At 36.6% G+C, this 26,757-nt stretch overlaps 1 protein-coding gene across 7 annotated transcripts; it reads left to right on the forward strand.

Moving 5' to 3' along the window:
* The first annotated feature begins 322 nt into the window (after window positions 1–322).
* On the forward strand, window positions 323–22,601 carry LOC122079034 (putative disease resistance protein RGA3). Of its 7 annotated transcripts, XR_006140260.1 has the most exons (11): window positions 6,021–6,144; window positions 10,953–11,047; window positions 11,161–11,218; window positions 11,328–11,554; window positions 11,656–11,840; window positions 12,119–12,219; window positions 12,305–12,666; window positions 12,762–13,463; window positions 14,044–14,251; window positions 15,311–15,407; window positions 22,158–22,601. XR_006140260.1 is itself a non-coding variant. In XM_042645255.1 (8 exons), the coding sequence occupies exons 1-2, from the start codon at window positions 435–437 to the stop codon at window positions 9,589–9,591; spliced, it is 3,789 nt and encodes a 1,262-aa protein (XP_042501189.1). In that variant the 5' UTR covers window positions 323–434; the 3' UTR covers window positions 9,592–9,630; window positions 10,950–11,047; window positions 11,161–11,218; window positions 11,328–11,554; window positions 11,656–11,840; window positions 12,119–12,219; window positions 12,305–12,570. The 7 variants fall into 7 exon arrangements, 6 of the variants coding, with proteins under 6 accessions (XP_042501189.1, XP_042501190.1, XP_042501187.1 ...); XM_042645255.1 differs by lacking the exons at window positions 12,762–13,463; window positions 14,044–14,251; window positions 15,311–15,407; window positions 22,158–22,601 and adding an exon at window positions 323–453 and having other exon boundaries at window positions 5,822–9,630; window positions 10,950–11,047; window positions 12,305–12,570; XM_042645256.1 differs by lacking the exons at window positions 12,762–13,463; window positions 14,044–14,251; window positions 15,311–15,407; window positions 22,158–22,601 and adding an exon at window positions 323–453 and having other exon boundaries at window positions 5,822–9,630; window positions 10,950–11,030; window positions 12,305–12,570.
* Window positions 22,602–26,757: the final 4,156 nt, after the last annotated feature.

The raw sequence follows: 26,757 nt of genomic DNA on the forward strand, positions 1-26,757 counted from the left end.
AATATTTAAAAGCAAAAATGTTTAGAAAAAAATTTACGAAACATAAAAAAACCGTTTAAATCGAAACCATTTATAAACAAATTCGATTTCAATATATGAAATCATTGATTAAAATTTTTTTTTTTTTAGTGGCAAAAAATTTAGTCTTTAACCACATGGATGTAATACTGGCAACCCATCTCCCTCATGCAGGGTGCTTTAGTTAGTTTTATTCTTTTCTTAGGTGCAAACTAACTTGAAGGAGAAAGAGTGTAATTCTTTACTTTATTCTTTCCTTGGTGTTGTTGAGCTGCAAAGAGTGGTTGATTGATTCCGTCATCCATAGTCTTGAATAAATTCATCATTTGGGAGATCGAAGACTATCTGTGTTTGTGTTCTTCTTCTTCTGGCTTTCAACTGAATTGATTGCTTCTGTTTACACACATATAGGAAAAATGGCTATGAGAGATTATGGTAAGGACTTGATCTCTACCATTCTTGAAACTGTCTAAAATTTATTTATGCTTTCTTATTTTTGGCTTTCTACTCATGAATTGATCGATTGCTGCTTCTTTATTGAAGTGGTAAATATTGTTCAATGGTTCTTTAATTTTGGATATATGTTGCATAGCTTTTATAGGACTGTTGTTGCTTTTATCCGAAAATATAATCACCCAAGTGAGATGAGTCATTTTAGGTCTATTAGTGTTTGTACGGTCATAAATAAAATCATAGTCAAATGTTTAGTTACCCATGTAAAACCTATTCTGTATTCTCTTATTGGTCCTTTTCAAAGAGCATTCATTCCTTCATGTGCTATTTATGATAATGTTTATGTTACACATAAAATCCTTCACCAAATAAAACCTTCTAAGAGTAAGTCTAGGTTTATGGCGCTTAGATTAGATTTGAGTAAGGCATATGGTCAGGTCGAATGGTCCGTCCTTGAGCATGTTTTGGTTAAATTTGGTTTTCATCCTACTTGGGCTAATTGGGTCATACAATGTGTGTCTACTGATTCTTTCCATCTCTAAACATAAATCATTCTGAGAGGTGCATATTGGGCAACTTGATGTGTTGTAGGTGATATTCTTTCTCTGTTAGTTGGTTTTTCCTATATTTCTTCTCGTTTCATCTCTTGCCAGGGTGCATCTCATTTGAGTATTTTTGTGTCAATTTGTAGGGTGTAGTCTCTTTGTTCTTTAATTAGCATGCAATCCAATTTGCTAATTCTTGGTCCAATTACTCCAACGGATAAAACTTCACCCACACTTTTTGAACATCTTGAACTAGCTCATGCATGTTGTCGGCACAAACGTTCATGTATGAAGAAAGAAGAATGAGATAACCCCTTTCATAAACAACGGCGGGATTTCCACCTTTCATGGGGGTGTGAGGTCATTTTTCACTCCCCTCTATTTAGGTGCAAGAACCATGATGCCTTTTGGGCTTCTTTTTCCCATATATATGTGGGAGAATCTATTCTGTCCATAAATGTAGAGGCTGCACTCGCATAGGGCCAATGGGAGTGTACTTGGAAGCATCAATGGGGTGGGCATTTACATCTTTCATGGGGTCAGGGTGGTCATTTTGCTCCCATGTGTTTGGGTGCAGCCCCTACACTCCCCCCACAAAAAACATTCTCCCTATATATATCTATATATATATAAAAAAGGACAGGTTTGCTAATGTAGTACCTAGGAATTAGGAATGCTAGTGGGATATTAGATGTAGGATTTGTTCATATTAAATGTAACGTTGGATGGAGAGAAAAAGGTCCAAAGCTTCAATCCACCACTGTTACACCTTATCTCTCTCCTAATTCTATCTCCACCCTCCTTCTCCATCTCCGGCTCCCACGGTTCCTTTTCTTCTCCCTCTCCTTCTCCGACTCCGACAAAGTAAAACAAAAGGAAGAGATAATTCAATTCAAGACGACCCAATTCAGAAAGAACAGAATCAAAGGCATTCAACAATTAAAGAAGAAATATACAAAATTAAAAAATGATACAGAGGATATAGTACCCCAAAACCCCCCATGAATTTAGAGAGACGAAGCACCAAGTGGTAATAGCAGCATTATCAGGGTCTGGCTTCTTTTTGATGAGAAGTTGCCCTTGTGCAAAAATAGAAACTTCAAAGAATACAGAAACGAAGAAGAAGAAACAAACTAAATGATGAGAATAACAATAACCAGTAACCCCCAAGTCATGTAAGAATTCAGGGAAAGCAGAAAAGAATAGAAAACCTGCTCCATCCTGTATTGATGCTAGGAACAATGCTCCATCCTGCTCCCTCACTGTGTTATTGAGAGAATGCGGGAGACTTCAGAGGTAGATGACTAGAGGTTTTCATGGGGAATATTTGGGTTTGGTGGCGAAAAACTTCACCATCGCCGGAGCCAAAGGAGAAGCCACCAGTGCGATTCACTTGATCTGAATATGCATAGTACACTTGGTGGAGAATTTATTTCCATCCTATAGGTTAGAATCTAACCCCTCTTTATTTGTCTGGAGGTCCCACCAGAGTTTGCTTTTTCTGGCTGGATCTGGTAAAAGATCCCACCGGAGTCCTTTTTCTCCGGCTAGATCTAGTAAAAAGAAGGACTTTTTCGACGACTCAGAGAGAGAAGAGAGAGAAAGAGGGAGAGGAAAGGTGTAGCAAATCGTTTGCATACCTTCTCTCCATCCAACGGTTTAATTCAAGTTGATCAAATCCTTCAGTCAAAATCCTGCTAGCATTCCTAATTACTAGGTACTACGCTAGCATACCTATCCCTCTCCCATATATATATATATATATATTGGGTGGAAGGATATTGACCATAGGACCATATTGATCCTACCACCTGGGAAACCAGAGGGGAGTTTGGTTATTGAACCTGTATTCAAAACAGAAGAACCATGAATGACGGTTGATTCTATTTTAGAAACAGAAAGCTTTGAACCAAGCCTCCTGGTAATCATAGTATGTGAAAAATTCCTTGTGGTAAGGGGGTGACCACCCCAATCTTGGAGGTTGAGAATTTTACAGATGGTTACCATTGTATGGGTAACCAAAGACTGGTCATTTTGTCAAAATTAAATTTGAATCTGACAGAGTCAGTGTCTACGAGGATATACTCGTAGAATTCTTGGTTTTTTACAGTAGAGGGAGAGTGATGATGCCATCCTTGAAAGAAAATATTTTGAGCCAGTTTGATAGGTGAGTCAACATATTTGTAAAGAGATTCTTCAATAGTGAAGAGATTTTCTTTGAAAGGTTTTTCATGGTATTGGCTTTTGATTTTGGAGCCTTGGGCAGTTTGGAGAGGTTTAGCTTGGGTAGTTTGTAGGCTGGAGCTTGCCTTGTTTGTGGTTTGGAGGGGACCGGTGGCTGAAGATAGGACCACAGCATGGGAATAAGGTTTATTTGTGGATGCCAATTGGGACTGGCTTCTTGTGACTATTTGGTTTGATGGTGCAGCAGAGGCACCGTAACTGGATTTGGTTTTTATAAGGGAGTTTGAGGAGGTGGACTCCTTAGGGGGAGCCATTATGAGGAGATTGATTTGAGGAGTCTGGCCCTGTAGGAATTCATGGGTAAGAAAGTCAGGGACAAAATTGGTTTCTCCTTTAATATAATCTATTTGAAATTCAAAAATTGAAAGTAAAGCTTGCCATCTGGCAGAGATTTGTTTGGAAGCAAGGTTTGAAACATCATTTTGTAAAACATATTTAGCTACACTACAGTCAACACGAACTAAAAATGATTTGTTTAATAATGCATTTTGAAACTTTTGTATGCATAAAACAATATATATATATATATATATATATATTGGGAGAGGCATAGGCACATTGCCTGTGTGTGGAAAGCTAGTAGGAGATACAAATAGGGGCATAGGATGGAAAACCATATAGGGAGGGGCAAGAGTGTCATTTCTAACGGAGAAAGGGAGAGACTCAAAGGGTGCTAGCATACGATAAACCAGCGGTGTTCCAATCCTTTTCCCTTATTATTATATTTCTTGGATGAAAGGGTAGCAAAAATTGAATAATGCAATAAAAAATATTAGGAATGTCTAAGTTCTTGATTAAAAAAAAAAAAAAAAAAGGAAAAGACTAAGTATGCCACCAGTGTAGCTAGATCACTGTCTATCTCTCTCCTTAGCGTGACATTTCTTTCTGTGAACCTATGGTTCAAGGGAAAGAAAAAAGTATCATTGGTTTTCTGCCATTTAGATTGTAATTGAATGAATTTTTCTTTTATTTTATTAAATCCCTATCTGAACTACTAAATAGGCGAATGCATGAAAAATAAGGAAACAAAAATACTTTCCAACATTATGAGCTGAGCAAGGATGATGAGAGAGACTTATAGAAATAGCTTCAAAACTGATCATATATATTAGCTGTGCCAATGTAAATTAATTAGTGTTTAGGTTACTAGTTTGATTTTGGTCTCTGTAGGATCTTGGACACAATTATTCCATGTAACACACATAAAGAAAACAACATAATTTCTTCTACTTGGTTTACACTAAAGTTTTCCTTGGGAAGTAAAATAAAATTTGGGCAGCCAGGGGCATTCTAGAATTGAGAGTCGATCAATTTGCATAAAAAGATGCTAGCCTTATTTGCACTGTTTAATGATCCTTTTTGCCCCATAAGACATAATTTGGGGGGGGGGGGAAGGTGGGAATATAAAGAGGCAGCATATTGGGATATTCACGCCTCTCTTTTCCTGTCTAGTGATGTAGATCTTTTATATACAAATTGACACCCATCAAAATTCTTTTCTATCTCTAGGCATGTAAGATCGATGCTAATATAAAGAACAGCATAATGTTCCCTCTAGCTCCCAAAAAAAAAAAAAAAAATCTCTCAAACAATTGTCTTAGAATCGCATTTGATATACTACAAGGCATCTTATGTGGAGTGATGTATTTTTATTCTTTTCTTGGAGGAAGGATTGCTTGTTCAAGACCATGGGGTGTATAATTTTTATTTTTTTCTTCATAAAACGTATCTAAGGATGTGAATTTGAAACCTAAACTATCTATCAAAACTGAACCAAGTTGTTTACACCAAAACCGTGAAATTGTTTACTAAATGGTTAGGATTTGATTTTAAAATTTAAACCATTGACAAACCGTTAAACCGATCAATATATACGTAATAAGATTAAGTCTTCAGTGCTAAGTTTACTCACATTTCAATAAAAAAATATTAAGTTTACATTAAATAACTATTAAAAAGGCATATAAAAATAAACAACTCGATTCAATAATGTTAAAATTTGCATCCATTTCACTAAAATAAAAAAAAAATAAAAAAAAATTGTTTAGAATAAAAAATTAGAAAATATAAAAAAACCGTTTAAACCGAAACCATTTTTAAATTGTTTCCCCGTAACACACCGTGCATACCCTCATGCAGGTGCTTTAGTTAGTTTTATTCTTTTCTTAGGTGCAAACTAACTTGAACGAGAAATTAATAGTGTAATTCTTTACTTTATTCTTTTCTTGGTGTTGTTATTGAGCTGCAAAGAGTGGTTGATTGATTCCGTCATCCATCCACTACTCTTGAATATATATTTATCATTTGGGAGATCGAATTAAATACTATCTGTAATCTGTGTGTGTGCATTTTATGCTTTCTACTGAATTGATTGCTTTTGTTTACACGCATATATAATATATATATATATATATATATATAGGAAAACTGGCTATGAGAGATTATGGTAAATACTTGATGATCTCTTCCATTCTTGAACTGTCTAAAATTTATTTATGCTTTTCTTATTTTTAATTGGGTTTCTACTCGTGAATTGATCGATTGCTGCTTCTTACATATAGGAAAAATGGGTATGAGAGATTATGCAGCTGCTGGTAAAAAGTTGATGATCTCTTCTACCACTCTCGGACGAGGTGTTCAGGAGGAGTATGAAAAGCTTCAGCGTATTGTAAGAGAGGCCAAAGTGATACTCATGGATTTAGAATGGCAACAATTGCGGAGAGGGTTTACTGCTGATGTAGATGACATGTTGGGCCAGATTACAGTATTATATTGCGAAGCAGATGACATGTTGGACGAGTTGTCATATGAAGCTCATGCCACCACGAGAATTATTCAAATGAAGGAGGAGAAGGCTGATTTGTATTGCATGATCAACAGAAAGGTATGCAATATTATTAAGTGTAATTCCTTGTCACTACCTCGTAAAATCAAGAATTTCCAACATGTGTTAGATAAGATGAAAATGGCATTCCCCGATATTGATTATTCCCCTGAGGTTCGAATAAATATCGGTGATATTGATTATGCTTTCCAACAAGTATATACAAATAGAAGGGGAGATGAAGTAGTAACACTCGGAAGCAGGGCGGAGGAGGACAAAACAAAGATTGTTAATATTATTATTAATAATCGACAACAAATGCTCATCGCTGTCCTCCCTATACTAGGGGACCCATTTATTGGCAAGAAAACACTAGCAAAGCTAGTCTTCGATGATGAGCCAATTAAGTCGCATTTTGATCTCAGATTTTGGGTTGATCTTGGGTGGTGGTTCAACGTGAGATGGATTGTAACAGAAATAGTTGAACAGTCTCTTAGAAGAAGTATGGGTGGTGGTGATTTACAGCACATGGTAGAAGAGATTTTGAGTGGGAAAAGGTTTTTACTTGTATTGACTGACGTGTGCTTCCAGTTCTTCTCAATAGAACAATTTAAAGAAATATGGGATAATTTAAAAACTTTGTTAAGAGTTGGCTCCAAAGGGAGCACAATTATTGTTACAACAAGATATGGAAACATTGCGTCAATAATGGGGACAATTCCTCCTTATGAATTAAGCGGACTATCAAAAGAAGAGAGTTGGGCATTGCTCAGGAGAAATGTATTTGGGAGAAGAAGTGCAGTACTGGAGACTCCAGATCTAGTCAGAATAGGATTGGAAATTGTTAAAGAATGCCGAGGTTTTCCGTTCGCTTTAACAATTCTAGGTGCCATGATGCGCTTCAAGACAAATATACAAGACTGGACAACTATCCTAAATACTATGAAAGCACTACCTAGCAATGCCAATTCAGTTATTAAGTCTGCACTGAAGATTTGTTATAATGACATGAAGTCACCATTGAAACGATGCTTTTCATATTGTTCATTGTTTTCCATGAATTTTATAATCGAGAAGAAGAAATTGATTCAATTATGGATGGCTCAAGGTTTCTTAGAACAAGAAGCATCATCATCATCATCATCCATTAATGATAATGGTGGTGGAGATCATGATGATGTAATATTAATGGAAGAGGAGGATATAGGTAATGCATATTTTAAATCATTGGTGCTCAGGTCTTTCCTTCGAGTTGTCAAATTCGATGATAATGGTGAACCATTAGAATGCACGATGGATGCCTCTTTACATAATTTCGCACGGGATAATTTACTATTTTTACATAATTACGCACAGTATGATGCACGATCATTTTTGTCTCGGACATTTGTTGATAGGCCACATCATAATATTTATTATTATGATCGGTTATCAGATTTTAAGAGATTGCGCATTCTAGAACTCATACACTTCAACAAAGATGAGTTGCCATCCTCAATTGGAGAGTTAATACACTTGAGGTATCTTGATCTTTCCCATGGTCGGTTTAAAGCATTACCCGCTTCCATTTGCAAACTCTACCATTTGCAAACTCTGAAGCTATTACATTGTAGATTTCTTCAAAGATTTCCAAAAGGTTTAGGGCGACTGCGTAACCTTAAAATCTTGACTTCATTTAAGGTGGGCAACATGAATGTAACCACCGGTGATGAGGCTGGTATTGATGAACTAGGATGTCTACTACAACTTGGAGGAAGTTTGAGTTTAATTGGTCTCGACAATGTGAAAAGTAGAGAAAATGCTAAAGCAGCAAATTTGAAGGAGAAAAGAAAACTCCAAGAGTTGACATTAGAATGGGAAGCAGATTGGCATGTTTGTACCAACGAGGAAAGCAGGAAACAAGACCATATATTGGAGGAGCTCCAACCTCATCAAAATCTGTTTCTTCTGAGGATAGTACGTTTCAGTGGCACCGAGCTCCCTACTTGGTTGAATAATGGGAGTTCACATCTCTCAAATTTACAGGAACTCTCTATTTACTCATGTCACCATGTGAAGTCTTTGGATATGACAGGCTTGAGATCTCTTCAGAAATTGATGATTTCATATTGTGAAAATCTGGAGTATGCAGGAGTTGAGGGTCTCATGCACTTGGAGCTTTTGGAATTCAAGGGATGTGATAAGCTGAAATCTCTTGGAGTGAAGAAGGGCGCAAATCAGGAAGAGCATGAAGTGGGTTCCTTACGAGATGAACACATGCACAACATACCCAATCTTTGTAGTGCGAAGATGCGGATCGAAAGTTGTGATCGTCTTACAACTTTACCAAAGAAGCTCTTGCAGTCACTGACGACACTGCATATAGAAAATTGTGCAAATCGAATGGTTTTGACAACAGGCTTAGAAAACCTTTCGTTGCTTCATCACTTGCAGATAGAAATTTGTCCAAATCTAAAGAAATTGCCAGAGGGCATAGGACATCTCTCATCTCTTCAACACTTTACAATTAGGGAATGCCCTAAGCTTGAGTCTTTATCAGAAGAGATGCAACACTGGAAATCGCTGCAAAAGCTGAGCATAGTTGGTTGTGCATATCTATGGGCTCTACCTGGGGGAATTGCAAAACTTACATCACTTAAAGAATTGGAGATCAATGGATGTGATTCATTGATCTCTTTTCCTGACGAGATGAAAGAATTGATGTCGTTACAAATGCTGAAGATTGAACAATGTTCAAATTTGAGAGCTCTACAGGACGGCCTCGCCAACCTCTCGTTACTAGAGGTATTGGAAATTTCGAGTTGCGATAGGTTGAAGTCTTTGCCTGGAGGGATGCAACACTTAGCATCACTAGATACATTGAAGATAAAAGGTTGTGATAATCTGGAAAAATTGCCAGAGGAATTGGGGAAACCCTCAACCCTTCGTGTGTTGGCTATAATTGGTTGTCCCAATCTAGAAGTTCTACCAGAGGGATTGAGAAACCTCCAAAACCTCCGTCTGTTGGAAATAACTGATTGTTCTAATCTAACCACTCTACCAGATGGCTTGGGAGACCTCTCATCACTTCGATCTCTGTACATCCAAAGATGCCTTAAATTGACGTCATTCCCGGAAAATTTGCAGCAGATGACATCCTTACAAGTACTTTGGTTGATCGAGTGTCCAAAACTAAAAGATTTGTCCACAAGGTTGGGATTTCTCTCAGCACTTGAGAAGTTGACCATCTGGGGATGTCATAACCTCATCAAGCTTTTTCCTGGGGAGGACTTCTTGGGGATTCAAGTCCTGAACTCATTACAAGAGCTGATCATTTCAAATTGTTCAAAACTACAAACCCTTCCATACGGATTGGAGAATCTCCCGTCACTTAAAGTGTTGGTTATTTGGAAGTGCCCCAAATTGAAGCCTTTCGAGAACGTGGTAACACAACTGAAAGCAAGAAAGTTAAGAAAACTGAACATAAGAGACTATCCTTACCTGGAGACCATAGATGATGCATCTTAATCCTCTCGTTCACATCATCCTTACTCTTCCACACTACAGGTTCGTTTTTTCTTCTTTCCCCTGCATTTTCTCTGCATTTATGTTTTGTTTCTTGTTGGGGTTAAGACTGGTGTTTTTTAATGGATACAAAGTCTTGTTCATGGGATGGTTGTGGTTGGCTATTGGTCTTCTGTGAGATCTGGGTCCATTTCTTCTCTTACATTGACATACAAACATGGGCTTTTCTTCTCATATGATACTATGCAATTAATTTCAAGCTCCCTCCCCACCACCCCACCCCAACCCCCAAAAAAAAAAACCCCTTTCCATGTAACTTATTTTCTTCATTTCCTTTTATCAAAATTCTGAATTTATTTCTCTTCTTTTTTTTTTTCTTATCGTTCAAATTATCTTTACTCTTGGCCCTCCTTATGCATGCATTCCTTTTGAGCTTATGAATTGTAATATCTTACTGTTTCCCTCCTAGCAACAATATTTTTCGTTTTGGATGAAATTTTTCCTTTCCTTTTGGATGAATTTCACATCTTATAGTTTTGTTCAAACTTCAATGGCAGATTATTCCCCTTGTTACTTTTACATTTTTGTTTTGAAAGAAAAAAAGAACTTTATTCAAGTTTTGGGCAGAGGAACCAGAGCCATAGGAAGGCCCAAATAAAAATTTGTGTTTATTCAATGGTTTTAATGAAGTACATGGGCTTGGCCCTCCGGCTACCATTTCGTATCTCTTTCTTCAAGCCTCATTTGTGAACACACTTGTGTCTGTCTCTCTCTGAGAACCTTATGTTCCCTTCCTGGTTTACTCAAGATTTTGTTGGGGATGTCTGCTTCAAGAATTGATTGTTAAGTCTATTATTTATTATCATGTTGATTAGGATTTGATTCTTCTCTTCTCACCTTTTCTGTGTATTTGAATTGTTTGTGGTGGTCATGGATGTAGAAGTGGAAGATGAAAAATTCTTGTATGTTTCAACGCTTGTCTTAGCTAAGTATTCGGAAATTTGGCTTTGTAACTAAAGGATTTGTTGGTAGAGATCTAAGCTTCAGTTGAATTGATGTCAAGTAGGAGGAGTATTTTGAAAGGGAAAAGGCCATGTGGGTAGATTCCGTTATGTTGGGGTTTTTTTGAGAAAGCCATTTGAAGCTACTTATTTTGGGTCTGTCGTTGGAAAGATGCAATTATAAAGTTTTTGTGAAAGGCATTTGGAACTTCTTGTTTTTGGGTTGTTATTCGGAAGATGTAATTGTAAAGTTTTTGAGAAAGGCATTTTCTTTTCTTCCCTCACACACCACCCCCCAAAGAAACCCAGCGAAGTTGTATTTCTGTATTATATAACAGTGTTGGATGCATTCCATTTCAGCAGAGAGGTACTGTTATTGGGGAAGCTAGGGAGTTGATGAATCTGTGGATCATCCAAAGAAGCGAGGAGATGAAGAAATTGGTACAGAGCAACTTCATGTGGGATAGCTAATTTATTTATTTCAACAGTTTGCTTCTGAATACTTTTATTTGGTAGTTAACAATTATTAAATTGTAATACTTACAATTCTCGTGATGTTGTATCCTTACAGGTTTTGAAAATGGCTAGCATTCCTTCAGACAGCACTAGTACGAGTGGGACAGATCTGGGTATGATCTATAAACCTACTTCGGAATTTGTTTTGAGAATACATTCCTTAAGTAATTGATCACTAAAAATTTTATTTATTTGTTCTTGTAAATTGGAATTCACTTGTAGCCTGTTGTCCCACGTACGAAACAAGGTCATAATAGGGCCATTGAAACAATGTCAATGCAGTCTGGACAGAAGAAGAGAGTAGACCTCAATAAGCACCATCAGGGCATTCGTCATATAACACCCTGATTCATTACTTGAATGGGAACTATCGTAAGGAACAGTTTTGTGCTTTCTTGTAATTATCCCGACTGGTGGAAAGTGCCAGAGCACTTTGGAAGAAAATGCAGGTTAGGTGACAACCCATATGTCCATTCAAGCTCTATGGTACTTAAAACTTTTTGTTTTTTTATTTGATGATTTTAATTTTCTATGGTACATTGTCTTGTAGGAGAAATATGAAATTGATGTTGTTGGTAAGAAATGGGTCTACAGTGGAAGGCCTTTAAGCTCAAATGGAAGGCTGATATATTTGATAGATGTGATGGCTACGAGTTAATTGAGAAATGTGATACTTGTGTCCCACTAGATCAATGGAAAGAGCTCATAACTATGTGGCAGAATGAGAAAAATGAGGTAGGATTTATTTATTTGCCTAGAATGCATTTCTAATTGTTAACTGTGGCTGGCACATAGGTAATTTATGTTATTCGATATGGTAGGATATTTGTACCTGAAATAAAGAGAGCAGATCAAAACAAAAAAATTAGTCATACTGCTGGGAAAAGAAGTTTTACCCAACTTTACGATATTACGATACGTTTCTTATACACAAATACATATAATTGATAATTCTGAACTAACATATAAAATGTTATAATTATTAGTATTATTTATTTATTTTTGTTCAACAGAGGGCCCTGAAGGTGAGGAGCCTTCAAGGTTCAAGATGTTTATGATTAGACATAAGAAGAAGAACAGACAGCCGTTAGATGGGGCTTCACAAGAAACAATGGTATTTATTTCTATGTTATGTATTTGATACTGTAAACACCTTTATTTATTTATTTTTTGCTAACTTGGTTTACAATTATTTGTAGACAAAGCTCAATGATGAGTTGAGTCAGTTGCTCTGAAATAAGAAATTACAAAGCAATCAAAGAAGGCATCTTCACGTTCAGGTGCGCCTGGTCGGAGTTGGAGTAAGCCCAAAGGACCTTGGACTAACAAAAATGCGCCAGAACACAAAGTTGCAGTGTCAAATGGCAGAGTTGAGGCAAGAAATGGTGGAAGAAAGAAAGAAGTTGATGGAAGCACCGGTAGAAGTAAGAAAGAAGATGAAGCACATGCTGGAAGACGAAAAGTAGAAGGATGTAGAGGCTCTTTCCAATATGTAATCACAACTTAGAAAAAGTTACACAACTCATGATGAACAGAAGCTCACAATATTCAATTAATTTTGGTAATTATGAATTGTATTGATTTCTCTATCTATATGACTATTTAATTACAATTTTAATGCAACTAATTTTGATTAAAGATTCATTTGAACAATAGGTCAATGAGGAGATTGCACAAGCAATTATAGGAGGGTGAGAGAGGTGACTATTCTCATAGGAGTTGTTATACATATGACCCGTATTCTTCTATAATTGTTTGTTTCCTTTTCTTCTTTCTTCATTTTTACCTAATATGTTCTCTAACAACAGTTTTTATTTGTTTTTAACAACTTCTTTTTTGTTGTGGCTCCAGCCCTAGATCTTCAGAGAAATGCTTCTTCTCTTCCAGGATAATGGGTATATTATTAAGTTTTGAAAATTCCAATTTTGTCCATGTTAATTTCTCGATTGGAATGTTCATGTGTCTATTTTCTTCCGTTATCAGATTTTTACTAGTTATGTTTTGCAACGGCTAATTACATGTTCTATGCTCCTTTTCTTGTAATATTATTACTCTAATTCATCAAGCAGAGAAATCTGGGACCGAGGGAGTTCATGATACACCTAGTAGCAGATTGTGGAGATATAAGAGTGCTGCCTCACTAGATTCAAGAAAACTTGTTAAATATTTTTTGCAAAAAAGAAGCTTGAAGGCAGGTAGCCCCTGCACCCAGACACGGGGATAAAATGACCACCTTGCTCCTCATGAAATGGAAATCCTGCCCCTGTTGTTGCTTCAGTGTGTGCTCCCATTGGTCCCCACGTTAATGCAAGGCCATGCTGCCTTTCAGGGAACCCTCTCCGATATATTTTCTGAACTGTGAGCTTCCAATCCTTCATAACTAGTAACTGAATGCATGTAACCTTTCATACGAATAAATGCATGATTCGTTTTTTGACAATAATTCAGATCTTCAAAAGCCAGTACTCCAATGAAGTAATGATTAACCTTGCATGAAATTTTATTTGTAAAGCATATCTCTATGAAGTGCTTGATCATGTTGTCGTCATATGTCTTGATAAATTCCTATTTTATAACCAATCTAAATGAAATCTTGTCTGACCATGGTCATGATCAGAAACTTGGAGAGACTTGAAAGACTATTCTGATATCGATGAAACCAGTAAAAAATATATCTTCCACTTGGTTGATCTGGCTGGACCTGAAATTCATGTTTCAATCCTGGTGTTTAATGTAGTGTTGTATGTCTTATCATTGCTGGGAAAGTTTAATGTTTGTTGGTAGAATATGGCAGCCTTGTATAACTATAGCTTTTGAATTTTATCTAAGTTTGTTTGGAGTATCTACTGCGAATGAGATTGTTTTTGAATATGGAGGCCTATCTCTCCGCCCTTCACTAATGATAAATTAGATATAATATTACTTTGTATTATGACAGTTCAACTTGAATATGGGAACCATTGCACCTGATTTTGTGGCTAGACGCTCAGAAGTTTATTCTTCTTTGGGTCTTATCGAGTCAGCTAAAGTTTCCAAAAACCACCCTCGTGTGTTGTCAATCCTTTGTTTCTGGAGAGATCTATGCAGAAGAATGAAAAGTTACTGGAGACTAAGCAAAAGAAAGATTCAGTTACAATATTTCAGAGGTATGTTGGTCACATCTTCAACTACTAAAGCTGCAGCTTCCTGCTCTGTTGTTGCTTACATCTATATTGAGAATTCAATGGACGCCCTCAATGTTAACCACCTTGTAATTATAAGTGTGCTGGTGGCTGTAAAATTTATTGATTATGTGCAAGTATTAGAGCCTGGAGCCAGATCTCTTTATAGCTGGGTGTCATATATTTGAATAATCATGCCAAACATGGGGTACATAGATGATTGGCCTTCTGAGCTCTTACACACTTGATCAGTGACTCATCCATTCAAGTTCTGATTCAAGAGAAGTCGCTCAAGAAGTATGCTGATGGACCACAGTAATAAAATGCCAATCTATATAGCTAAAGTTGGACAGCACAAAAGAATAAGGTTTGTGGTTAAGGTTACCGTCACAATTTGTCACCATGAAATTTAAATTTCGTTTGATTTTAGGCCTATGCCCGGTTGAAGAGTCGTCAGTTAAGTAACCTGTTATGATCAATGATATTGGCATGTGTAGTATATATATACAAAATTGGCGAATGGCAATCATGGCTGAGGTCTTAGACACATTGACCTGGAAACTAATATGTTTCATCTGAAGAAACATAGAGTATAAGAAGGGGAGATAAGTTTGTGTCTGAACAATTCATCCCTTTCCTTGCCAGGAGGAGATTAAGGCAAATATATTCTCAGTTTGGGGAACTTGTCTATGCTAATATCCCTTGGGTTAAGGATGCTGTTTTGTCCAATTTGGAACTCGGTATGTCCTAGTGAGATTAATATCTGTTTTACTCGTTTGCCTTGTTTATCTAAGAAGATTCAAAATGCCTGATAAAAATGTGTGCTGCTTGTTCTCGTTTTTTAATGGTTCATGTGTACTCATGGCTATTTAATTAGACTAACACCACTTGATAGTTTGGCTGAATAATGTTAATCTAGAAGCTAGTCTTTTTATTGATGTCATTTATACTTCATTGTTATATCCTTTCTAACAACTTTATCCCCTCTTTATTTACTGACTTTTATACAAAAGGTTGTCCTATTTTGTTATTTGACATTTTCAGCCCATGCTGTGCTGCTGCTGAAGAAACAATAAAAAGGTCGCATGGAACTATTATTGGTCAACAAATAGTTCGGAGTAGAAGCTCAACAACTGATGAGGTGAGTCTATTTATTTTTCTGCTGATGTTTGTAGAGATTCTTGCTATGGGGTGTCTAGGTGTTAAGCATATGGGGGAGTACTTTTCGAAGTCATGAATTCCTGAAAGGATAAGCAATGTTTACACTGCCACAAATTTGTATTGAATTGAGAAAGAAATTGACCACACTATGCTTTACGAAAAACTATTAGTCGGTTCATGATCTGACATTTTCACCGAATTGGACAGGTCTCGGTTAAAAGTACTCTCTTTTGGTGTGAATGTGTGTGGGTGTGTGTGTGTGTTTAGTTGTTGTCATTGTCTAATTGCTTGAAAAAATTCAGTCCTTTTGACTCAAATTTGATGAGATATAGATATAAAATCAAGTCTATATCGAATGAAGTAGATGATGTACATTGTACAGATACCAAAGTAACGGTTCTTGCCTACTGTGGGTACTGTCCGTATCCACCATTTGTACCATAGGTATATAAAGATGAATCTTGAGCAGCACCATCATTTGTGGGGGTAGGATTTCCTCCATAGGACCATATTGGTCCCACCATTTGGGAAACCAATTGGGAGTTTGGTTGTTAAATTTGTATTCAAAACAGAAGAACCAAGAGTGGCGGTTGGTTCTATTTTGAAAAGTGAAAGCTTTGAACCAGGCTTCCTGGTAATCCATGTATGTATAATTTTGTGGGGAAAAAGTATTTTAAAAGCTTCTTTGGTTTAGGGGATGAGTCCCCCAGTCTTGGAGAGACAGGATTTTGCAGATGGTTACAGTTGTATGTGTAACCAGAGTTGGGTCAGTCCTGTCATAATTAAGTTTGAATCTGACAGAATCAGTTTCTACGAGAATGTATTCGTAATATTCTTGATTTTTTGCCTGGGAGTTGGAATAGTGATTCCATCCTTTGTAGAAAACTGCTTGTGCCATCATGATTGGCGAGTCAAGATATTTGTATAAGGGCTCTTCAATAGTGATCTCCTGGTTCTGTATAGCAATCAGGACGAGATAGGTGCAATACCTTACTCCGATCCAGCAAGGAGACTAACACTGAGATGGGTGCAATACCTTACTCAGAACTAAATTTGTGCTTAAATAAAATAAACAAGCAAAGAATAGAAACCATATGCTGCTTTCGGTGCCAAAAGGCATCAGGAACATCAGAACAAAGATTGGATTCAAATTTTGATTTTATTTGGTTAATCTGTTGGATGGTTTTTGGATTTTTAAGATGATCAGAGATTCTTTCATGAAGAAGCTCATTTTTGAGAAAATTTAATTGTCTAATTTTCCTAATACTTTGGTCATTGGAATTTTGGGCTTGTAAGAATGGGAAGACAATTTTTTGTCCTTGAAACTTTGTGGAAATTCCATCTTGGGTTATTTTGAATGGTTTGATTTTTTCTAAAAATGGTTGACCAAGGATTATGGTTTGGTCAAGATCTTTAGCAAGGATGAAAGTTTGGGGAAGGCAAAAGCCTTGGTTACAAACATGGGTGTTTGAAAGCTTGTATTGGACATTCAACCCAGATCCATTTGCCGTATTAAGGCGTTGGGTAGTTCTTTCATAGAACTGGGTAGGAATAGCACCTTCGTTGATACAATTAGCATTTGCACCAGAATCAACTAAGGCAATGGCCGAAAATTTGAATGAAGCATTAATAACTAGGGTTATGCGTATGTACCAATTTTGACAAGTTATGGTAGACACAAAACCTGGAATTGTAGGATCTGTTTCAACAAATTCTTGGTTTGCAAAAGGATTTATTAGTGGTTCGTTGTTTGAAGTTGAAGCTTGTTGATTTTGATGTCTGTTTAAGAGGGCTATCTGTTGTTTAATTTGTTTTATCTCATACTGCAAAGATGCAGTAGTGGTTTCAAGGGATTTGATCCGACCAGAATGATCAGGTTTTGATACTTTATCGAATTTTTGCATTATTTGATGAAGATTGTATGGTTGAGGAGAGTTTTGGGTAGAAACATTGTTTCTGAGATGCTCAAGGCAGGCCTTCTTATGTTCTGGGTCTGCTAAGCTATCAATATAATCAAAAATGTTTGAGTTTGTTGATGCACGAAGCATACGGATAGATTTTGGAACACAGTCTTCACAGCTAAGACCAATAATACAAGAATCACAAGTACATGCTTGAAAATTCTCATTATTGGAGGAACTGGAAGAGTTATGTTCAGAGGCTTGAATTTGGTTAAGCTTATGATTTTCATCTTCAGAAGAAGATGAAGAAGTTTCTTGAAATAGAGCAAGGATTTGGGTTTTATCTTGCTCAGAGATTTGTAAAGAATTAATTTTATTTGAGACTCTACAAAATTTGGCAATGTGTCCAGGCTTACCACATTTGAAACATCCTTGTGTGGTTTTATCTGGATTTTGATTCTTAAAATTTTTAGGTGCCTTGAAAGGCTTCCTATATTTGTTATATTTTGTCTTTGAAGGAGTTTTATGATAAAACTCAGGGGTTGTAAATGGTCTATTAGACACATATTTTTTGGATTTGTGAAAATTCTTATAATATTTACGAGAAGACTTATGTTTGTTTTTAGGTGGAGGTCTGAGAGGTGGAAATCCGAATTGTTCGCAGAAACCTCCTAATTCACGTTTGTAAAATTTGTTTTCTTTATGGATTTGTTTCTTTAGTCTAATATCAGTACAGAGAGCAAGGCCCTCTTCATGAATAAGACTAATGATTTGGCCATAGGACATTTGATCATAGGGAATAATCCCATCATTTTCTTTCCTAAGGCGTTGTTTGATTTTTTCAGAAAACAAAGTTGGTAATCCTGTAAGGAATTTTTCTTTCCAACAGGGAAGGTTTGCATCAGGTCTGGTTAAGACTTTGGTTAAAAAAGTGTCTTTGTACCATTTGAAATCATGTAATTTCTTACATCTAAGGTTTGATAATTGTTCAGCTGTTCTATCTTTGAGACGAGAAGGGTTTCCTAAAAAGTAATTTGCAATGCTGAAAATAAGGGTATTAACAGCATCCTCAATAGGAATTCCTTCACCATCAAGGAGGGGAACACCATCAGATGTGATTTGAACAGCCATTAGAATTTCTGTTTTTTGGACATCAGTCAGGACATAATCCCACCAACCTTTGAGTTGGCCTGTGAAGCCAGAAACAAGTAAGGTAGCCACAGCACTATCAGGTGTATTCTTGATACGATGTGTGTTGCTAACCATGGTCATTTCTTGGAGTTTGTTCATGAGATTATGTTCGGACAGACCATCTATGTTCCATTCATAGATGATACCGCTTTGGTAAGAAGCCTGAGGAGCCATTCCTCTAGCTTCAATTTGTAAGTCAGGGAAGACTGGGTGTTGGTTAGAACTTTGACCAATTTGATTAATTTTGGGGAAGTCTTCTTCTTCAGAACTTGAGGAAGTGTCTGAAGAACATCCTATGATGTTGCGGATACCTCTATTATTTGATGCAGCTGATGGTTCCTCTGAAGGCTGGTTTTGGACTGGTGTTTGAGGATCACTTAAATGTTCTTCAGCAGCATTAAGGATAGTTAATCGTTGATTAATTTGATCTAAAACAAAGGATTTGTTAAGAGCAAGTTGTTGTTTTTGAGGTATATTATATGGTTTGAATAAGGAGACAGAAGTTGGAACCGGAGCCGGTGTCATAGATGAAGAGGCAACAGGTTTTGGTTGGACAAGGTTTTCAACTCTTGAAAGTTGATTGCCTATGGTTTGAAGACTTAAATTTGTAAAGTTTAATTGTTCAATTTGTCTTCGGTTTGGGTTATCTTGTTCAGTTATTTTGAATGGAGAAGCAATTATCTCATTATTTTTATAGTTATGTTTGATGCTTTCTACCGGAGGATGGATAGCATTGGTGGTTTGTCCTTCACAAAGAGTCCAGGCTTTATGAGAGGTGGTTTGGGTACATACCTGATTATGCCAGGGATAGTAAACATTATTATCCTGGGCATATATATCAAAATATGTAAAGAAGAAAACATTTGTTTTAAGATTTGTCATAAAATTATACCAATTTGTTCTTATTTGAGCTTGTTGTTTAAGATTAAAGGTTTTTAAGAACCATTCTCGTTTTTCTTTATTTTTTGAAGACTCAAAATCTGTTCGAAGTAAGGGTTTGTTAATTTGATAATTTGTTTCAATTTGAATCATGTAAAGTCCACCATTTTTGGGGTCTTTAGGAGGAGGAAGTGGTTCAACCTCAGATTGGGTAGGAGACCTTTGATCATTGGCTTCAGAAGGGGTTGTTTCAGGAACGGTCGAATTGGCTTCGTATGTTCCATGGACAATATTTTGATTATTATGAACTCCAACAAGGTTAGGGAGAGGTGGAGTAGTTCTAGTTTGGGAAACCCATTGGTTTAAGTCAGAAGAAGTCGATGCCTCAGAGTATGATCTTCTGGAACTTTGGTAAACCGGAGGGGTAGTTTGTCTGTTAAACCTAATGGCAACTAATCCGTCTGAATCTTGGGAAATAGAACGGATACTTGTATTTGAAACTTGAGGGGGAATAGCAGTCGTTTGCAGCTGCCATTCTTCAGGGAAAGAAATATCTTCCCAACGGCAGAGTTTAGGGTAGACAATTTGACCCTGAATACAATCAGTTTCAAGGTAAAGGGTTTGGCCTTTTGAAGATGTTCTTTTGGCACGAGGTTGGACAGATTTCATTGCTTTGTATTTGATGCGATGGATAATGGAAATTGGGATGGATCCATGCATTAATTTGTAACCATGTGTTTTGAGGTTAAGTTTGAGTGAATGTAAAATGTTTGGGTCTTCTAAGGCTATGGACATATCTGGATAGACGTTGAAATGGACAGGTCCATAACAAAGACTTGTTTCAATGGCTCCCAAAAGGGAATCATTGAACTCAAGGAACCTTTGGTCACGAAGGGCTAACAACATAGAAGTGTTGAGTCCTTCTCGGTGAAGGGGTTTGATGGCCACTTGGACTAAGCCAATATGGACATAATTATATTTGCGGTCTTTGTATAAATCTTGTAGGGTAAGTGGATCAAAAAGTTGGATTTCTTGAGTTTGTGGGGTAAAATTTATAGTTTGTTCTACGGTCTTGACTGTTTCGAGTCCGAACCAGTCTCGATCATAGAGATCATTTCTTGAAATTTTTGGCATATCCCAACTTCGAAGTCGTCGGTTAATTCTTGAGGTTTGTTCATCATAATCAAGCACATTAGAACTTGTGCTTGCCTCACCTGCCGATCTCATCGACATGGAGCGGGGTAAACGATTCATAATTTGAGAAATCTTAGTCTTGGGGTAATCACCTAGATCTAAGTTTTAAGATGGTATTTCCAACATGACTTGGGCACAAACGTGGTCTTACACTCTTCTGCCACTCCTCCCAAGAATCCAAAGGCATATACCGCGTCGAAAAACTTAAAAGTGCTCTGATACCATCCCTATGGTGCTGCTCAAGATTCATATTTATATACCTATGGTGCGTATGCTGGATACGGACAGTACCCAGCATAGCACAAGTTTACTTAACTTTCTAAGCCTTGGCACCTTCATATATTTGTAGAAAGTCTTGATTTGTTTTTAAGATGAGTCTTAAATTGATTTAAAAGTATTTGAAGGAGTTTCTATTCTTAATAGTTTCTTTCTCTTTATTAAAGGGTGTCAAACATGGTTCAAATAAGTGCCAATTCATATTCAATCGGTATTCGGGAACACACCATAATTGGCCTAAACCCTAGAAATTCAGCATGAATTGGCCAATTCAAATCAGCCAGAATTGGAATCGGGATCAGCCATTTGTTTCCAAATTTTAAAACCTTGGGGTCAAGTTAGTAGTTCCAAAGCAGTTAAAAAGAATTTATTTTTAAAGTTCCCTCTGTTCTTGCTTATTAAACTTTATAGAGGATTTAAACCCTTTAGTTCCTGGTAAGATTTTATGGAATAATGAGAGATGTAAACACTCTAGTTGTATATGAAATTTGATGGAATAATGAACTGCTATTCTCTCTCTCCCCTCTTTCTTTCCTTCTTCTACTGAAACTTTTTTCTCAATGTTATTGTTTGTTGGTACTGTTCAAAGTCTCAAAGCTTTCTTATTTCTTTCGTTAGCTTATATATTATACCATAGAGGACTGGATTGTATGCACGAACTACCTCCTTATTTTGTTCATTTTCCCTTTCCTATTATATTCGTTTTGGAATCAAAATGTTTTACATACCCCCCCCCCACTCTCTTCATCTGTGTCCCCATTCCCTCCCCGTCTGCTCCTCTCATCCCTCATCTCTCGCCTCCCCCACCCCCTTTCTCCCAATGAAAACCTCTTCCTTCATTAAGCCCTACTCTGTCCTTCTTCATCTCTTTTAAATGGAATTTGGACTTCCTGGCCAACTTTGATCTATCTAGATCTGCAGATTGATGTTGTAGGTCGCCCAAGATACCGCTTCAGTTAAAAGCATGTATTTCTTTTTTCTTTTTCTTTTTTTTGGAGTGGGGTGTTGGAGGGCTTGTAGATATTCTAATCTGCTGATGCAATGCCGAAGGTTTAGTTTCATCTCTGTCCTCTATAAATCTGCTATTGTAATTGGCTAATTGCGTTCTTTCTGTTTATTTTTTTATTCTTTTTCTCTTAATACAAATGATATTTTAGCCAAAAATTAAAAAAAAAAAAAAAAAGGAATTGAAACAATGCAACTTCTGTCTGGTTTGTTCATGAATCCCTCTCCCCCGGTTTTTCATGTTTAGTTTTCTTCCCTGCTGAAATTTATTTTGTTCTGTGCAGTTCAGGAGAATCAAAATTTATGCATCTACGGTTGCAAAGAGATAGAGAAGAGAAGCCATTGATGCCATTCTGATTAAAATTTGGGAGACTTCAATCAATGACTTCTAATTCCAACCTGAAGCTTCTGACCCCATCGATGCTTCCACAGCCGATGTCAGTGCTGCAGCAGGATTTCCCTCCACCTCTGCTGCTTGTTTTTTACCTGTATTAATGTAGAAAAGCATTTCATTCTTCTTAGCTTCTGATAAATGTGAGACACCAAGACCTCTTTTAAGCAACTTTAAGGCCTCATACCGGTGAATGCCAACAACATTGTTGCCCCTATTAGTTTTAAGTCTTTTAGGTTTCCTTAGGATGTGTATTTTTTGCTTCTTTTGAAGAAAATCTGTTATTTATTGTGTTCCTTTGGCTCATTTCAAGCAAATATTGTCTATGCTATACAGTTGTTACATCCTCTTTCAGTTCTCATTATACTGTTGAAGTCTGTATTCTGAGTGTTCAATTAAATGGAATGTTCAATTCCTGCTCTGGCTGTTCCGGATGTTCATTTAAAAATAAAGCAATTATAAGTTTTTTATTTTTTATTTTTTGGGGTTGATGTAGCTCACTTTGGCTCTGTTTGGTTGTAAGGGAAGGGGAAGGTTTACCCTTTTTGAGTCGTTTGGTTGCAGGGGAAGTAGAGTAAACTTAGCAAAGCTGTTTGGTCTGATGTAAAATTTGAAGATTTGTAATCCAGCTTGCTGTACGAACTTGTAACCAATATACCCATCCCTATTGGCTCTAGTCCACTTATGATAGCTTTTCCTAGTAGTTTATTTTATGCATCCAAGTAGCACTTCATTCTGGAACTCCCCCCTGTTTCCTCTTTCAAATTTCAAGAAGGCCACTTGTCCACCCAATACACGGACAATGATCTTTCCGAGACACAACATGGTCTTATTCATTCAAGACTCATGAACCCCATCTGTGATCTGTTGCTGCTCAAATTTGGTTGAACATAAATGCTGGTAATGTGTCATGACTCAGTTGTAATATTGCTTTCCTTCTGTGAAAGAGAACCACTAGATACTTGATTGGACTTCTATTTAAGAAGGAAAGGGTGGTAGTAATTACCTGGGAAGTTTTATATTTTTTCACAATATAAACCATACAAGCATTAACTTGGGAACCTCTTATCACACTTCATGACGTCTAGATTTGGTATAGGATCGCTAAAAATGTTTTCCATACAGTTGGTAGTAACTTGGAAGTAATGGTCATATTGAATTATTCATTGATTATACTATTAATATGTTGGGGGCATTTAGGTCATTTCAAGGATGGTGCATTTGAAGGATTTGTCTGGTACATTTAACAACACCTTCCTATTTCAACCCCATAGTGATCATGTCACTCCTTGTTGACCTTCAACCCCATATTGCACAGCCAATATATCATGGCAAATTTGTTCATTCTGTAGTGTTGGAACTTGGAAACTGATTCAATGCAACACACAAGGTATGATAAATTGATGCTTTAGAAAATATGGAAATTCATATCGATGGAACTATTCATTTTATTGTCCATTCCTTACAGTCCTTATTGAGAGCCAGGTTTGAGTGGAAAAGTGGTACTCATTTTTTATTATCAATTTCTAATGATGCTTTTTGGAACAATCACTTTTACTATACTAATGGGTTCTGGCAAAGTAATTAGAAAGGGATTTGAATTTGTATGCTTCTCAACTCTAGAAGAAGCGGACAAGGCTATGATTACTCTTCATGGATTATTGTTTAAATGATGAAATGTTATTCGTATGATTATTTCCATGTGAGCCTTAACTTGGCTTCATCTTTTTTTTATCATGAATTTTGTAATTTAAACATGGGTCTTTAATTCAATTGGCAGAGTACTTGTAGTGTGGGAAATGATTCCATACCTTAAGAGGATGGCGGTTCAAATCCACCAAGTTCCTTGTCTATATTTTCATTTTAACCTCAATGGTAGTGTCATGGGAATATCTTGGTTTCTTAAATAGAAAAACCTAATAGTTTTTTAAATGAATTATGTAGGGGGGAAAGTGGTTATTTTTTGCAAAATTTTCATAATATTAACGGATGAGTTAGGCCAAGTCAAGTCAACAATTACAACAATTGAATAAGTTAGAAACTTGATTAAAGTGGCAAGGTTTAGTCGAAATAATAGAGTTTAAGTTGAGTCTCCCATGTTACTAAATCACTTAGAGAGAAGAAAAAGAGAGATATTTTTCCAAGATCTCTCTCTCCCCTATCCTAGAATAGAATTAACTATTGCTTGGCTAAAAAAAAATGTCGTAATTGTCTATCGTTATTTAAAATTTAAAAATTAATATTTAACAATCATTTTAAATAGAAAAAACCATTGCAGTTTTTTGAATGAATTTTGTAGGAGGGGAAGTCTCTCTCTCTCTCTCTCTCTCTCTCTCTCTCTCTCTCCCTAGAATAATATTTAACCATTAATTATCTAAAAAAAGGCTTTATTTAAAATTTAAATTGCTAATTCCTTCAATGGATATCATAGATGATTGAAATTCATTTAGTTTGATGTGGACATTTTGTTCTCTCTCCTTCTAACACTCACACACATGCACACACACAAAGCCACACGTGCACTTTTACTAGTGTGTATATATATATATATATACATATATATATTAAAGGAGGGGTTCGGTAAAAGGAAGCGTGACCCCTACACCAAGAGAGCACTAGTAGAACCACCAATATGGAAGGACTTTCCACCTTTAATGAGGGGTAGCACGGTCATATTTCCCCTCACTTTGTCGGTTCTAAAAAACGTAACAAAATGGTCAGTATCAATTGGATCGGAATGGTGTTGGCCTTGACCGATCCCCGATCTTGACCTTTCCGAACCCATTCCACATGTATGGTTCAAAGGTAAAAAAGTAATAAAAACTTGTTTTCTTTTTGAAAAAATAGGGGTAAATCTCTCCAACATGGTTTGATCCAGTCTGTTCCAAAATGATATCAGTGCAATAATGGCCTTGACCATTTCAATGACCATTCCTGAGTTTTAGAACCTTGGCAAGGGCCATATTGGCTTTTAGGCTTCTTTTTCTCATAATATATAAATGGTAAAAAGAACCATTCCAGTCTGATGTTGCCTACGTGTAGACATAGGCATGTGTGAAAAGATCGTATTGTACCTCTGTCCTATGTACTGAAGATTCCCATGTTCCCTCCCATTGGACCCATGCGCTGGTGTTTCCTACACTAGGCTGACATGGTTCTCTCTCTCTCTCTCTCTCTCTCTCTCTCTCTCTCTCTCTCTCTCTCTCTCTCTCTCTCTCTCTCTCTCTCTATATATATATATATATATATATATGGGAGAGGTATAGGCACACTAACTATGTGCGGTAAGCCAGTGAGAGACATAAATAGGGGCACGAGCTGGAGCATCAGGAGGGGCAAAGGAATCATTTCAAACAGGGAAGAGATAAACACAAAGGGTGATAGCTTATAGTACACCAGCGATGTGTCTATCTTTTTCTGTTATTATTATTGTTCTTGGATGAAAGAGCAAGAGAATGGGCAAGGGCCACCACAAAAATTGAACTATGCATTCAGAAATGCCGGGATTGTCGAAATCCATAAGAAAAATAAGGATAGTGTACCATTTCTTTTTGTTTCAGGGAAAAAAAATTAAATAAATAGCGAGTATCATTGGTTTTCCTTGTAATTGAAATATCACTATATTTCAGGGGAAAAAAAGACTATCATTGGTTTTCATTGTAATTGAAATATCACAGTCAGTCCATTTCCTTTTATATTAAATAAAACCCCTACTTGAAGTTTGAACTACTAAATAGGAAAATGCTTGAAAAATAAAGAAACAAAAATGCTTTCCAACCTTATGAGCAAACCAAGGATGATGAGAGAGACATTCTAAACATTATGGAAGTTTTCATGGGCCACATAAACGAAAGATTCATGGTCGTTTTTGGGCTGAGTTTTGACATATTGATGTGGCCCATTTGTAAATTGATGGAAGGGCTTGGCTTGTGATTTTTTTTTTGGTAAGGTGGATTGGGATTCTACCACAAGCCAGAAACTCTCTCCGAGCTTATTAGGGTATGTGCTAGCACCGTGGCTTTAAGCCCTATTCAGCTTGTTAGCTTTGTTTGGTTGCAAGAGAAATGTAAATATTTTCTTAAAAAGTTAAATAAAGTTTAGACAACCAAGAGCAATCTAGAGTTGAGAGTGATAAATTTGCATAAATAGATGCAAGTGTTATTAGCATTCGGTAATGATTCCTTTTGCCATATAAGACATAATTTGGGGGAATACTAACAAATCGTTAAAAGGTGGATATATGACTACGGCATACATGCCCATCACTGGCTGTCTCTCCTCATTTATTTATATAGACCATTTATATACAAATCAGACACCCACTAAAACTTTTTTCTATTTTTAGGATGTTAATTTAAAGAGGCAGCATGTTGATCCCTCTCTCATAGAAAGTTCTCTCAAACAATTGCCAATAATCACATGTGCTCCCAATGTATATGGGCGGCATATGAAATCAATGAAAGAATGAGATTTATTGATGTCAATTCCACAGA

The sequence above is a fragment of the Macadamia integrifolia genome, chromosome 5 (assembly GCF_013358625.1).
Source record: "Macadamia integrifolia cultivar HAES 741 chromosome 5, SCU_Mint_v3, whole genome shotgun sequence".
Classification (NCBI taxonomy): Eukaryota; Viridiplantae; Streptophyta; class Magnoliopsida; order Proteales; family Proteaceae; genus Macadamia; species Macadamia integrifolia.